This window comes from Neoarius graeffei, chromosome 15 (genome assembly GCF_027579695.1).
Source record: "Neoarius graeffei isolate fNeoGra1 chromosome 15, fNeoGra1.pri, whole genome shotgun sequence".
Classification (NCBI taxonomy): domain Eukaryota; kingdom Metazoa; phylum Chordata; class Actinopteri; order Siluriformes; family Ariidae; genus Neoarius; species Neoarius graeffei.
This window is the reverse complement of record NC_083583.1, coordinates 32246619-32262945: the sequence shown is the minus strand read 5'-3', so window position 1 is coordinate 32262945 and position 16327 is coordinate 32246619. Positions and strand designations below refer to the sequence as shown.

The 16327-nt window shown below is 38.2% G+C and overlaps 1 protein-coding gene across 2 annotated transcripts in view; it reads right to left on the bottom strand.

Annotated features, from left to right (window-relative positions):
- LOC132899352 (ephrin type-B receptor 3-like) overlaps positions 1–9584 on the bottom strand; it is a 71846-nt gene extending 62262 nt beyond the window's left edge. For both annotated transcript variants that reach the window (XM_060941144.1, XM_060941145.1), the window contains exon 1: positions 8644–9584. In XM_060941144.1, the coding sequence (XP_060797127.1) occupies positions 8644–8701 (58 nt within the window). In that variant the 5' untranslated portion in view covers positions 8702–9584. The remainder of the gene's footprint in view (positions 1–8643) is intronic.
- Positions 9585–16327: the final 6743 nt, after the last annotated feature.

Below are 16327 nucleotides of genomic sequence, written 5' to 3'. Positions count from 1 at the left end.
AGAGGGAACGAGATGCTCACTAACACTCAGAGACAGAGTGATCTAATGAACTCTGAATTCGTGCACTACATAGAGTACATGATTCCCCAGCATAGGGAAGAGGGAGCTCGGAGAGAGTGAGCTGAGATATAGGAGAACCTGAGCTGAGTGTGTGAAACTTCATGTCGGAAATAAGGTCGAAGAAAGAGTTAAAAGCAGTGTGTGTGTGTGTGTGTGTGTGTGTGTGTGTGTGTGTGTGTGTGTGTGAACAGCAGGTGATGTTTTATGGTCCAGTGGAAGTCCAGTAGCCGTTCTAAGCACTTTTCACACATGATCAGGTCACTAATCACAACCGACACTCACCTCCTCTCAGCCACAACACTCAATCATTTACTCCAGCCTGGAGGGCTGTGTGTGTGTGTGTGTGTGTGTGCGCGTGTGTGTGTGTGTGTGTGTGTGTGTGTGTGTGAGAGAGAGAGAAGTTTCTATCAGTACTAGAAACAGTTCAGGACTTGAATGACTGATGTGAATTTGGGGTTTTGGTAACTGACTGTATAAATAAGGACAGATTAAAGGGTTTGATCATTAATGAGGTAAAGACTTGGAGGGGGTGGTGTGTGTGTGTGTGTGTGTGTGTGTGTGTGTGTGTGTGTGTGTGTGTGTGTTCATGGGGGGTCTTTGTTTGGTCTCTGAAACTCCACTGTGGTGTTGAATCTGTTAAGATTGTGCTGGTCATCTGGCAGAAACATGGAAGGACTTCACACATCGGCCCGAGTCCCATTACAGCCCTGTGTGTGTGTGTGTGTGTGTGTGTGTGTGTGTGTGTGTGTGTGTGTGTGTGTGTGTGAGGGAGAGAGCACAGGTCCACAGGGAGAAAGCCACATGTTCCTGTTTGAGTTCTGTTTTCTTTCAGCTTTGACTTTATCGGCTAATCTGTAACTGAGTTAAAGTCTGGGACGATTTATCGATAAATCACTGCACTGCAATATTTCTATGATCACTGTGCTTACACTTAGCAAGTGAGTAAAATAATATCCTCTTTAGGGCTTTTTATTATCTTGTTACTTTTGTCATTGCCTGTCTCACTCCCATCTCACTCCCTAAACCTCCCGTCTCACACCCCACATCTGTCTCACCCTCTCTTTCTGTCTCGCCTGTCTTTATTTCCTGTCTCTGGCATTCTGCTGGAGTGGTCTCTCCCTCTCTCTCTCTCAAACACACACACACACACACACACACACACACACACAGAGCACAGAGATTTTTGCCAGTTCAGAGCGTTAAAAAGCTGAAAAAGGCAAGTTGTCCATTCACTCACACACACACACACACACACACACACACACGCGCACATTTAGGCTGCTACTCTTCCAGCTCAGTGCTAACAGGAGCAGCAGTGAATGGTTTAACGTCTGCATGGGCTGCATACTAAGTCACTATACTAGTGCACTAAATAGTCCTGTAGCCTGCAGTGGTGGCGTGCTGCTCTGAGGCATTGTTTTATACTTTAGTAGGTTATTGGGACACAGCCTCCGGCAGTGAAAAGAATACGTTTCTAAATGCTGAGAGAACTAGCTTACATTGCTTGCTAAAGCTGCTGCTAGTGTGTCACAAATACACACTACTGTGTACACTACTGTGCCGGTTGGGAACACAGCCATGTGATTGGCTGGCCCTGTTTTGATGACATCATTTTGTTGCTCTAGTTCAGTGTTTTATGTGTGAGCACTGTGTGTGAGAAATAAGCAATTCAGCTAATTGTGTGTGTGTGTGTGTGTGTGTGTGTGTGTGTGTGTGTGGTCAGAGGTCACATGACTGAGTCTAGTATTCCCTGTATGGCCGACTGCAATCAGCGGACATCTGTTCAACATGCACTCACTCTCACACGCTCGCGCACACATGTATGTACACACACACACACACACACACACACAGGGTTCATGCAGTTGTGTGATGGTATCAGTTTTATACACACTGTGGGTCTGTATTAAAATGAAGGGTAAACTCTCTCTGTCTGTCTGTCTGTCTGTCTGTCTGTCTCTCTCTCTCTGTGGTGATGTTTAATTAGAGCTGTAAACTGTAATTGATGTCTCTGCACTCGTTTATTAGTCAACAGTAAAAGTGAAGAGGACGAATCATCTGCTTATAAAGACTGTGTTTTGTGTGTGTGTGTGTGTGTGTGTGTGTGTGTGTGTGTGAGTTTAAGAGCCTAATGATAAACGTATCACACTATACTGTGTAATAATGTAATAAGTGACATTAATGTTTTAATAATTATGATAATAATGTTTACTTTCTCTCTTCAATTCATGGGTGTGTTTACTCAAGTTGCTAAACAAAACTTACTTCTAAGAAATTTAACATGCATCACTTATTTTCACTGGGCACTGTGAATATTTGAGACTTCTCATGATTGTAATGTGTTTAATTTCTTATCAGAACTATCCCAGGATAATGGATCAAATCTGTCCCAGGATAAAGGATAAACTGTCCTGGGATAAGGGATAACATCTGTCCCAGGATAGGGATAAAATTGTCCCGGGATAAGCGAATAAACGATCCTGGATTCCTGATAGAAATTCCCCAGATAGTTGATACATTTTCCCCAGGATAAGGGATAATACTGTCATGGAATAAGATATAGTATGTCCCAGGATAAGGACAAAGGGATCAAAATTTCCCAAATAAGAGACAAAAATCTGTCCTGGGATAAGGGATAAAACTATCATGGGGTAAGTAATAAAACCTTCCCAGATAAGGGATAAAACTGTCCCAGGATAAGTGATAACATCTGTCCCAGGATAAGGATAAAACTGTCCCAGGATAAGCAAATAAGCTGTCCTGGATTCCTGATAGAAATTCCCCAGATAGTTGATCAATGTTTCCCAGGATAAGGGATAAAACTGTCATGGGATAAGATATAAAACCCTTCCTGGGATAAGCAATATAATATGTCCCAGGATAAGGGTTAAAATTTTCCAAAGAAATCAGATAAAATATTTTCCAAGGACAAAGGGATCAAAATTTCCCAAATAAGAGATAAAAATCTAATAATGTCCTGGGATAAGGGATAAAACTGTCATGGGGTAAGTAATAAAACCTTCCCAGATAAGGGATAAAACTATCCCAGGATAAGTGATAGCATCTGTCCCAGGATAGGGATAAAAATGTTTCGGGATACGCGAATAAACTGTCCTGGATTCCTGACAGAAATCCTCCAGATAGTTGATAAAACTTCCCAGGATAAGGGATAAAACTGTCTCGGGATAAGTGATAGCATCTGTCCCAGGATAGGGATAAAACTGTCCCAGGATAAGTGATTAAACTGTCCTTGATTCCTGACAGAAATTCCCCAGATAGTTGATAAATGTTTCCCAGGATAAGGGATAAAATTGTCCTGGGATAAGATATAAAACCCTTCCTGGGATAAGCGATACAATATGTCCCAGGATAAGGGTTAAAATTTTCCCAAGACATGAGATAAAACATTTTCCAAGGACAAGGGGATCAAAATTTCCCAAATAAGAGATAAAAATCTAATAATGTCCTGGGATAAGGGATAAAACTATCATGGGGCAAGTAATAAAACCTTCCCAGATAAGGGATAAAACTATCCCAGTCCACAGACAGCTGAAAGCAGCACTGCAGCTTCTTTCATATGAAAAAGTAAGTCCTATTATTTTATTTTATCATTTAATAATTTAATCCCAGTAGTTATGCTTCCCATGACAAAATCTAAATATGAATTATCATATTATGGATATGATTTTAAATATATTTTTAATGCGTCTAAAACCAGGACTTTTCTCAGACAGCCCTTACACTGTAGGTATAAACGAGACAGACTTCATCATGCTGCTTGGATATACAGCCTACACACACACACACACACACACACACACACACACACTGCCTATTAATCTGGCAGTTAAACTGATAAATATGTAGCCTGCCGGATTAAAGACAGAACACTGTTAAAATAGTTAAACGGCACACGATACACTCAAGAAAACATTTCAATCTTTCATTTAGAACCCAAACCAACTTCAAATTTAATAATCGACCTATCTAATCAGCTAAACTCTATCAGACGCCCCAAATCAGGAAATGACCTGTAATAAGAAATTCAGCAATAATATGCAGCAGATGGCTCCGTGTGAAATGTGATAAGTAAATGGAGCAGTTCATAATTCAGACTCCAGCCTGACTGATAACGATGCAAAATACGTCTGGACTGGTGCAAAAGAGCTCTAATGTTGCACACATGCTTTTATAAATGAGCCGTGTGATGTGAAAGTCAAGCGTTTGTACTTTCGGAGTTGAGTACAACACGAGCTCGGAGAGAACGCTTCAAACGTCTGCTCTTTTAACTTCAGCGCAGACGCGTAAAAAAATACGCATGATATGAAATTGATAATAATCTGGAGTCTAGATTTACTGAGACGTAAAAAAGCATACAGAACTAACACACTTTCTCCAAACAGAGACATTCCATGAATTCTCTTTTCGTAAATAAACGCCGTGTCTGAGCACAAACTGTTTTGAACAAAAGGAATATGTTCAGTTCATAACTGTACAAACTGTAAAACTGGACTAATAGATTATACACTGCAGATTATACATGCAGTGGAACAGTTTCATCATCTTTACTGTGTATAACGTGGCAGTAGCGCGCACACACACATGACACAAGCGCATATATGGGTATAAATCTGAAATCGATGACTTAGTGTCTAAATTTATATGCCACAGAAAAGCGGTTTGGATTCACTTTCCAGATTCATACTGTTACTGTATAATTAATAACAGAGTGCTAATGTTAATCACACACACTTCACTTCTTTTCATTATTTGTATATGAACAGTACTGTGCAAAAGTCTTCGACACATGCAAAGAAATGTACTAGAGAAAAGAGCCTTTCAAAAATAATGAAATTAAATGATGGTACATAAAAAAAAATACTATAAAGAGCAGTAAACAGTAATAAACTGAAACAAATTTAGCGTGATGACCTTTTGCTTAAAAGGGTTAGAAATAGTCTTCTCAGGTACAATGAGTGCAGTTTGATACGGAAATGAGCTGTAGGTTTTACTGAGCATCTTACAGAACCAGCCACAGTTCTTCTGGACACTTTGACTGTCACACTCGCTTCTTCATTTTGCACCAAAACCCAGCAGCCTTCATTAGGTTTTCTTTTTCTGAAAAGTGTCTCTTCATGTACAGTAATATCCTGCTTTCCTTACTGACATCCAAACATTTTTCTGTAACGTTTAATTTTGTGCTGGAAAACTAACACTTAGGAAATGTTTTTGTACAGACTCGATGATGTAGAAATCATAAAATAAAACTCTATAACAAAGTTACGACCACAAAATTACATCTAATTACACAAAGGAATATTACGGGAACATGAATTCAATAATTTCATAACTATCAGATGATGTTGATGGAGATGAATCGAAATATCTCTTACAGTGTGAAATATCTCATATTTATCATAAAACTACTGAATATAATACAGTGTTAATAATATACTACATGCACCCCATTACAGCTTCAACATGCTACTGTATAAACACACACACACGTTATATTAGCTGGTCTAATTTGACCGTAACACACTGAAGATAATAAACTGTGATGTGATAACCCATGTTATAAACCTGTGTGTGTGTTAACAGTCTAATATAACTGACAAAGAAATAAAAATCATTATCACACACACACTGCCTGAGACGTCTTGTCTGTAGTCAAATCTCATTTTAGTGTGTCACATTGATTTCCGGATCTGTATAACTATAGAAATAAAAAAAAGTCTGAATTCACAATTAAAAAAGATATAAATACAATTCCTAAAAGAAGCCATCTAAACTGACTTACTTCTAACCTTCTCACTTTCTAACTTAGAAATTGCTTTCCACAGACTTCATGGAGATTTCTTTATCAGACTGAGCTGAAAAGTGTACGATCACGCTTTCTTGTCTTTGTGTTTCTTTTCCCATGAGTTTGAGAAAAGCACTAGCTTTAATTCAGAAAAAAAAAGATTCCCAATAAACGTTCACATGCATGAAAAAGCATTATTCTGGAGAAGAGAATCGCTGAAAGTGCATTAAAGCGTGATGTGAGTGTGAAATGTGAAATGCGATGTGTGTAAGTGAGTCCGTGTGTGTATGTGTGCGCGCACGTGTGCGAGCACTTGTGAGTGTGCATGCGTGTATGTGTGTGTCAGGAACAGCTTCGTAGTTACGGTCAGCAAGGACACGTCACTGAAAGTGGATTAAAACCTACTCTTTATACAAATATGGACTGATTTTAATATTCAGAATGCAACCAAGGCCCAGAGTGAGTAAATAAGTAAATAAATAAATAAATAAATAAATAAATGGCTTAAAACTGAACACTCCAGTGTTTCATGTCATGAAAATGCTCTTTTGGGAAAATAGGGAAAGAGTGATAAATAAATAAACAGATAAATAAATAACTTCATGAATTAATGAACATCTTAATATATCTAGTGACAGAGCTGGGTGTACCAGTCAGAGCACAAAGTAGCAGTCAGACTGGAGTGTATCAGCCACCAATAAACAGAATTAAATGGGCAGAAAGTGTGTGTCACCGTGTCATCCAGAACATCATTAACAAAATTATTTAATTAACATCAATTACAGGATAATAAACGATAATAAAGCAGGAACAGGAGCTCACACTGGACTGAACAACAGAATGTGAAAACGTGTGTGTGTGTGTGTGTGTGTGTGTGTGTGTGTGTGTGTGTGCGTGTTGTGAGCTCAGTATTTGGGACAGAGCTCAGCTTTCATCTTAAAAGTGATTAAAATGCAAATATGGAGCAAAAAAAGAAAAAGACAGTAAAACAAAATGTTCACATCGAATGCCACCGTGTTATCTCCAACGTGTTTATTCCAATTCAACACAGAAGTGAGCAAAAAATGAGGTCAGAGTGTGTTACAGAGTTAATCACTGTATTAATTTAGACTGTTACACTCCTCGCACAGGAATTATTAATCTAAAGGAAGTCTATTAACGGGAATAAATCATAAAAAGAGTGTATTGTATCAGCATGTAGCAGTCTGAAAGAGTAAAAAAAAGGGTGTGTGATTTGGGACAGAACCCATTTCCTCTTAATCAGCAGGAAAAGATAAGATAAAGAGTGAAAAGTGGAATCAAACACATTGCTGTGTGATAGTAAATTATACAGGATGTACATCTTTATCAAAAGATAATAGTTTCTCACATCATTAATACAGGAACTGGAACAATCCTGCCTTATACGGGTTTAACTGTCGGAGATAAATCTGTACAAACTGAGCTCGGGATTAAAGTGGAGAAAGTGTGATATATGGAGTGCTTTACTGTGCTGCTCTATTAGACTCTTATTTTCATTAGAAAAATAAATGATTTATATATATTTATATATATATATATATATATATATATATATATATATATATATATATATATATGAGATACTTAAATATATTTTTACATGAAAGAAAAATAAAAGAACAGACCTGAATTAAACAGGAATACATATTTTGAGACTCAAACTGGACTGGAAATTCAATGTGTGTGACAGAGAGGAGTGTGTTACGTGTTACAGTGTAATCACGTCATGATCATAATCAGAGCAAGAATCTATCCGCAAGAAATCATTTAAACAGAAATAAATGATGAAAAAAGTGTGTGTAAAAGTGGAGAAAGTGTGATGATGTTGATACACACACACACACACACACACACACACTGGATTTATCTGAAATACCTCAATCATCACAGATTAAACCGGGATAAATTATAGGGGAAAAGGCCTGAGTGAGGTGGCGCCGGAGGAGAAAGTGTGACGTAGAGAAGAAAAGAAAATCCTTCCATAAAATCTTTCAATTCTCTATCAAATGAGAAACTTCAACAAGAGCTTCAGTAAAACTTGAATGAAAAAAAAAATCTGATTAAATATAAATGTTTTGATTTCGATCGAAATCTTTCCAAAAGGCCTTTAGTGAATCCTAGTGATTGTGTGTGTGTGTGTGTGTGTGTGTGTGTGTGTGTGTGTGTGTTACTGTATGCCTTCACACTAATCACACACACACACTGTATGAGAGCGACATCACGCTGTGTTACAGTAATAAACTACAGAATGTTTTATTAAAAGCAAAAGAGTATCACAGAAATTAAAGGTAAAGGCAGGGCTCTCTCTCTCTCTCTCTCTCTCTCTCTCTGTGTTTGAAAAGGAGACGCTCGTTTCCCCTTCACTAGAATTAAAAGATAAGATAAGATAAAATCTGCAAAAAGCGAGCAATAATACACAGACCTCTGTGTGTGTGTGTGTTCTCATTTTGTATTGTGTAAATAAACCATGATCTCTATAGCATATGCAGTGTATGCACTCTACCTTATAAACCATTTATTATTAATAATAATAATAATAATAATAATAATAATAATAATAACCATGGGAAAAAATCCTTACGGCTCATCACACACATGCACACACACACACACACACACACAGACACATACACACACTCTAAATAAATAAATAAATAAATAAATAGGCAGGCAAGCAAGAAAGCGAAATAATTAATTGGACAAAAAGGTAAAATATGTATTTATAAATATAAGGCGGAAATGGAGTGAGAGATTTTTACCTTCCACAGCGGAAGTCACGCGCAGCAAAAAGCCGCACAAAATCAGCCAATAATCCATTTATGAAGCGCAGAGAAGAGCAGCGGGGGAACAGCCGAACTGAGCCGAGTTTACAGTCGTGCAGCTTTAACCCGGGACAAAACCTCCATAAACCACCGGGGCAAAAAAAAAAAAAAAAGTCTAATAAGGCAAATATGGAATGATCCTGTAATCCAGCGGGCGCGTGCGCAGGGAGTGAGACGGAGTTCTCAGGAGTTACAGTGTGTTCGAGTTCATCAAGAAAGCAGCGCGAGCGCTCTTCTCTTCATTCCCAATCAGCCTGGAAACCTGGGAATAACGCCGCAACACCGCTTTCGACTCCTGTGCGCGCGCGCTGGCTGGGATTTTCCTCAAAGCACTCCTCATTCAATCCAATAACATTCCCGGAGCGCTCGCGCGCGAGGAACTCATCCAGGGTCCGCTTTCTCCACCGCTCCTGTGGCGCGCGCTCTGCCCCGTCTCCGCGGCTCACGGAAAATCTGAGACCCTCTGTGTGTGTGCGCGCGCGCGCGCAAGTTATCTCCGTGTCTCAGCGCGCCGCTCCTGAGGTCCGGTGCGCGTGTGTGTGTGAGGGAGTGAGTGCGCGCGACTGGGTCAGGATCGGAATAAGGGCTCGAGCTCACATACACACTCACTCTTGGTAGAGACGCGCGCACGCGCATGCACACACATCATTGCACAAGTCTCACAGACACGCTCACGCGCAGCCGCTCCGGGTTCAGCAAGGAAGAAGAATTCCCTGAGCGCGTGAGCGGTGCGGTGCGGTGCGGTGTGATGCGGTGCTCGCGCGCTCTCTCTCTCTCTCTCTCTCTCTCTCGCTCGCACTCTCTCTCTCCACTGCGCGCGCTCGTCTGACTGAACTGAATCGAGCGCGAGCCAGACTGAGAATAGTGTGTGTGTGTGTGTGTGTGTGAGAGAGAGAGAGAGAGAGAGAGAGAGAGAGGTCCTAATACAGCCTCAACTGAGTTGCCAGATTCATTATTTTACCCCCTATTCATTGATTTTTTTTTTGCCTATTTTAAATGCGCACTGACACGGTACACTTTTTATTTCTGAAAATATATTCATGGAAAATGGTTCCTCGAATGTTCTCCGTCTGGGTAACAGTTCTGTCATGATAAACAGGCTCTATACAGAACCTTCAAAGGTTCTACAATTGTCCTTTTCCACAAAATAAAAAAAAAAAGACTGGTACTGGTGCCAAGGGACGACACGACAAAATCACTGGCCCCAAAGTTGAAACCATTGACTATGGGTGGGGCTACGACAAGAAATTCACTTCCTATGCATCTTCTGGAACATGAATGCTGTTCGCAGTCGGGCAACCTTCAAATACAAAATGTCATGACCGTAAAGTCATTTACAAAGATGTAAAGGACATACAAAGCAAGTCAAGTAGATGTATTCTGGCTGCCATGACCTTCTCCGTCCTAACATTACCCTGGTAACACACTGGTAACATTTTAAGGGTTCATTTCAACAGAAATAACCTCAACACTCCTGACATAACGTTCGGTTCTCAAAATTATTGAAATGTAGGCAAAAGGAACCCAGGTAGAACCGGCTCCGCACCACCTGATGGAGAACAGAACCTACCCCTGAGTACTGAATAACACTGCACAGAAACACAACCTTCTCCATCCATCCATTCCAGGGTTATATATTTTAAACTTGACTCAATCTGGCAACCCGGCAGCTTTTCCTGTCTGTAGTGTCACAGCGCCTCCTAGCGAAAACAACACTATCGGGTTGCCAGATTGGAGAATACTTTATCCACACTTTAATTAAACTGAAATTTGTTTTTCCTCCGTTTCTATAATCAGCTATAAATTTACTACAAAAACAGTCCACATTATATACGCATTAAACAGTATCAGTTTAGAGTTTCTACATCGTTTATAATTATATTCTCATTTTTAATCCAATATATTTAATATCAATTAAACACTTTTAGATCAAATTGAGGTAATTTTGTCCACCCTGGCAACCCGGATTTTCGCAATTCTGTGAAGTGCCTCTTTGTTTTGGTGTTTGTGGATTAAAGTTCCTTCACATTGAGGACAGATGTGTTCATACAGAGACAGAGAGCTCGAGGAGAAATAAACTCCGGATTAGAGGGACAGAGAAAAGAAAACGGATTTAAACTGAACTCATAAATGTCATGTAAGTAAATATACACTGTTTCAGGAAACTGGGTGAAGAAATAAAAATATAGTTTTACACTGTAAACCTATGTGCTTATTATTATTATTATTATTATTATTATTATTATTATTATTATGTTAATAATTTATATGATTTATGCATGTATGGCTTCCTCATGTTACTCCTTTTGGATAAATGTGAACATTTCCAGGGTCAGACTGTAATGATGTAATGTAATATAAATATGTTTTCAATATTTCTGTTTATTCTGTTTACTTATTTTATAGTATGTTTTTCTTTTATTACATCATGTACATCTTTTGTTTTATTTGTTAAATATCAAGTCAAGTCAGTTTATTCGCATACCACTTTTAACAACAGACATTGTCGCAAAGCAGCTTTACAGAAAAATTAAGACTTTAAACATATGAGCTCATTTTATCCCTAATAAATGTTTAATTGTTACTTTTTCCAGTTAGCTCTTGGTTTCAGTATGTTTGGGTTTTTTTTAAAATGTTATTTATATTAGAGTTTCTCAAACAACATGCAGTCCAGGATGCTTTTAACAGTACAGTACATTTCACAGGCTTTAATGCAGATTTATTTTATGAATATAATTCAATTACGCAAATATTCGGCTGATTATTTAAATGTGTGCTGAATGTAATATTTTGATTATGTATGAGAGAGAGAGAGAGAGATATTTATTCCTGAAATTTCTACCCACAGATCTATCTATGGTTTGGATTAAACCGTATTCAGTTGACCAGACAAACACCACTAATTCATCTCCAACAGGATTTTAGCTCAGTCGTACTCTTCAACACTGAGCTCTGTGTACTAGAATCAGGATGTTTTTTTACAGCACTCCTGTAAATCACTCTGAATAGGAATGTCTGTGAAACACTGTGCATGTAAATTCAGTGAAAAAATCCAACATAATTACAGGAACAGTCATAAATATAATCATTTTTGATACTAGTGTGTGTTGTGATTTTCACTTCTGTGAATAAATAAAATCACAGACCCCAGAGTAAATAAAATAGTCCTGACAACTGCAACTGCAGCAAAGGATTGTGGGAAAGACCTGAACATAGGGCTGTAAGGTATTTGACGTGATTTTAAGTTCTTCCCCTGGATTTTAAAACATACCATCATGATTCAAATGTAGAATTTTAATCACACTATGATTTCTATGTTGAAAATTACTTTTAACTGAGAATAAAGTGTAAAATAAAAAATTTTGGTGGAGTTTAATCTTTAATTCTTACCTGCTGCTGAGAATAAACCTCCATCAACATCAGATCTGCACCATTGTGGTCTTTTAACCAAATGACAGAAAGGTGCCAAAACTTTAACATAAGTGTGAGTTTGCTCTCTTGTGCTTCTCCCGATGTAAGGATTTTCCATCTCTTTGTTCTTTGTGTTTCAGTTGATACTCCTGTGTTTATTTCACTTCCTTTCACACACACACACACACACACACACACACACACACACACACACACACAAATATGACATCTCATACTCAGAAAAAAAATTACATTTTAATAATGTGTCCAGTTCAATTTTTTTCATGATTTCCATCTTGTGAGTCGTTGAGTGATTTCATTCTTCAATAAACGATGCACACTGTATATTTCATCAAAGGCCATTTAAATGAATAAATAAATTAATTAATAAATGCATGTCACAGAGGATTACTGGAAAGATGTGGAGATAAAGATGTCACCAGCTGTGTTGTTAGTTTTTATGAATGTTGATTTAAAATCTGTAATTTGGTTTTATTTGGACCGAAATGACATTAACCTTCTGAAACAGCTTTACACACACCATCACTGTTCACATAATTCAAATAAATAACAAAGTGCACTTCAGAAATGATCCAGTGAAGTGTAATGCTCAAAAAAACCTTATGTTCTCCTTTCCAGGGGATTTATTTAGTTATTGAGATTAGATTTGAGTGAGTTTATGTGATTATTATTGGATTTTATGAAACGGAAACTGAGACGGCTGTTGTGTCGTTGTGGTTCTGGTTTCTGTAACGCGGTCAGATTGTTTCACTAAAACGCCCACTGAAGAAAAAAATCAGTCTATGGAGAGTTTTATGGAAACACACACACACACACACACACACACACACACACACACACACACACACACACACACACACACACACCTGGCACGCATTAGAAACTCAATAACTAAAGTGGCAGACGTTTTATTGCCATATGGAAATTTCACAAACTTACACACACACACACACACACACACACACACACACACACACACACACACACACACGCTACTTGCCCCCCAATTTCAAGTTCAACTTGTGCTTTATTGGAATGTTTGTTCAGTGACAGAGTTCCCAAATATTATTAATAATAAATACATTAATAAAAAAGAATAACTGCAAAATTACACAAAATTATAACATAATATAATGTTATAATAATACAATATTATGCGCTACATCCTCTGAATTACCTTCTGTAGTAGCTTCAGTTATAAATGCAGTATAATAAAAATATTCTTTATTTGTATAACACTTTTTTATGTTGATACAAAATTTCAAAGGGCTTCACTGTAAAAGACGAAAATTAAAACAAAAATAAATATATAAAAAAGACTGAAGAATGGAAAAAAATATATTAAAATTTAAAAATCAATTGCAGCAGGAGTGGTACAGTGGTTAGCTCTGTTGCCTCACGGCAATAAGGTTCTGGGTTCAAACCTCACAGCTGACAGGGGCCTTTCTGTGTAGAGTTTGCATGTTCTCTTTGCCCCTGCACGGGTTTCCTCCCACAGTCCAAAGCAATGCAGATATGGTCAACTGGCTACTCTAAATTGTCCATAGGTGTGAATGCCTGTCCAGGGTGTACCCCGAGATCGCACTTTGTCCCTGTGATTTATTTAAACATGGAGGACGGACTGATAGTCATTGCTTCACCACCTGAGTTTATAAAAAATTATACTGCATTTGAACCCTCAGAGCTCGACATTTTTTTTTGCCCATTTTTTGATAAGAAGATTTAAGAGGCAATAAAAATCTCCCGATTATCAGTAGATATATAGTAGCAGTCAAAAGATTGGACACCCCTACTCATTCATAGTTTTTTCTGTATTGTGACTATTCTCTACGTTGTAGAACAATACTGAAGACATCAATACTATGAAATAACATATGGAACATATCTGGAATTATGTGGTAAACAAAAAAGTGTTAAAAAAACAAACAAAAAAAATCATATTTTAGATTCTTCAACGTAGCCAGCGTTTACCTCCATGACACTTTGCACACTATTGGCGTTATCTTAACCAGCTTCATGAAGGAGTCACCTGGAATGCTTTTCAATTAACAAGTGTGTCTCGTCAAAAGTTAATTAGTGCAATTTATTGCCTTTTTAATGCTTTTAAGATCAAACAGTAAACAGTAAATAATAAAAATACAGTAAATAGCCCTATTCAACAACCATAGTGATCCATACTATGTCAAGAACAGCTCAACTAAGTAAAGAGAAACAACAATCATTACTTTAAGACATCTCATCTCATTATCTCTAGCCGCTTTATCCTTCTACAGGGTCGCAGGCAAGCTGGAGCCTATCCCAGCTGACTACGGGCGAAAGGCGGGGTACACCCTGGACAAGTCGCCAGGTCATCACAGGGCTGACACATAGACATAGACAACCATTCACACTCACATTCACACCTACGGTCAATTTAGAGTCACCAGTTAACCTAACCTGCATGTCTTTGGACTGTGGGGGAAACCGGAGCACCCGGAGGAAGCCCACGCGGACACGGGGAGAACATGCAAACTCCGCACAGAAGGGCCCTCGCCGGCCCCGGGGCTCGAACCCAGGACCTTCTTGCTGTGAGGCGACAGCGCTAACCACTACACCACCGTGCCGCCACTTTAAGACATGAAGTGTCTTTTAATTAATACAAATAAAGAAATAACATTGAATTAAAAGGTGTGTCCAAACTTTTGACTGGTACTTTGTGTGATGTTTTATATCATTATTTCAACACAGAGCAATGTGCGTGTTGTACTTTCATGCGTTTGTGATGAAGTGTTGTTAGTATTACCACTCTGAAGTTGAGTAAATTCCTATAACAGCATGTCACCAAGTGTTTTGTGTCCTCTTAAACCACAGCCATTTACCAATGATTATAATTACAATTCACAGTTATTCCACAAAATCGAGTAGTAGATGAGCTGATAGCTGACGAGGCTCACAGCACCAAGTCGGCTATAATCCATGTACGACTAGATTGAGTGGAATAACTGTTTTATTCTATCCACATTCACTCAATTTTGAGAAACACAGCATTTTTATTTTTTGCAAATTCAATAAATAAAAACTTTATACAAAACGTCCAACAAAATCATTCCCGCTTAGAATGTAAACAAACTGGCGAAATGACAGTAGCAATTTGTGAAAAATGCTATAATAATAATTCTTGAAAAATAAAAAAAGATATGTTCTTCTCATCAAATACTTTAATTCCACATTTTGCTGCTTTTTTTCATTTTTGGGGTTTTGTTTTCGAGTAGAGTTTTTATTTCGTTCTCAGTTGGTTCAGCAACATGCTCCGCCATTTATTTTTCTCTACTCACGGTTTATGAGCTAATATCCTAGTAGTAGACTAACCAATCAGAGCGCGGGATTGCTCATATCCAGTGAATGTGGATAGAATAATATTTATTGTGTAGATGTAAAAACAACACATCACACTTTTTTATCAGCTTATAGTTACATTTAATGTTGTGGAACATCGATGAAACAAATTAGTTCCTGATCTTACTTGCGTTATAACATCTATACAGTTGTTCACTCACCAGTCTGTCTTTTTTTTCTCTCACTAGGAGTTAATAAGGAAAAAATAATAATAAAAATGCAGCTAGTTGTGTTACTTAGAAACTGCAAAGTTTAAACTCCTCTGTTCTGCAGATGTCGGAAAACTTAAAGTTACAGCTTTACCTCTGTGTCCTCCTATTGGTGGTGTTTAGACTAGCTTTATACCAGATCCCACACTCTGAGATTTTATTCTGAACTTTGTTTTTGGTTGCAGTGGCACTAAATCAGTCACTGAATGAGCATCACATTACACATTTTCAAAAACCCCACTGACCTCATCTCACAGCCAGAGAATCCGTTTACGATGTGAGATTTTTGTCTACAGCAGCAAAATCAGGCTGAAAATGACCCAGTGTTAATCCAGGTTAAAGCAGCTGCACCCATGTCTAAATGTCTGAATAATGAATCAGTGCCGCAAACAGAATGCTACAGAACCACTGAGGCAACCTTTAACTTTTACATCTCTAAATTCTCTCCAAAAAACCCTTGATGTCCTACAAAGAATCCTAAGACAAACTCTAGTGTTAGGACATTATGAAGAATTTTAAAATGAGAAGACATGGGTTTACACACACACACACACACACACACACACACACACACACACACACACACACACACACGGTGCATGTAA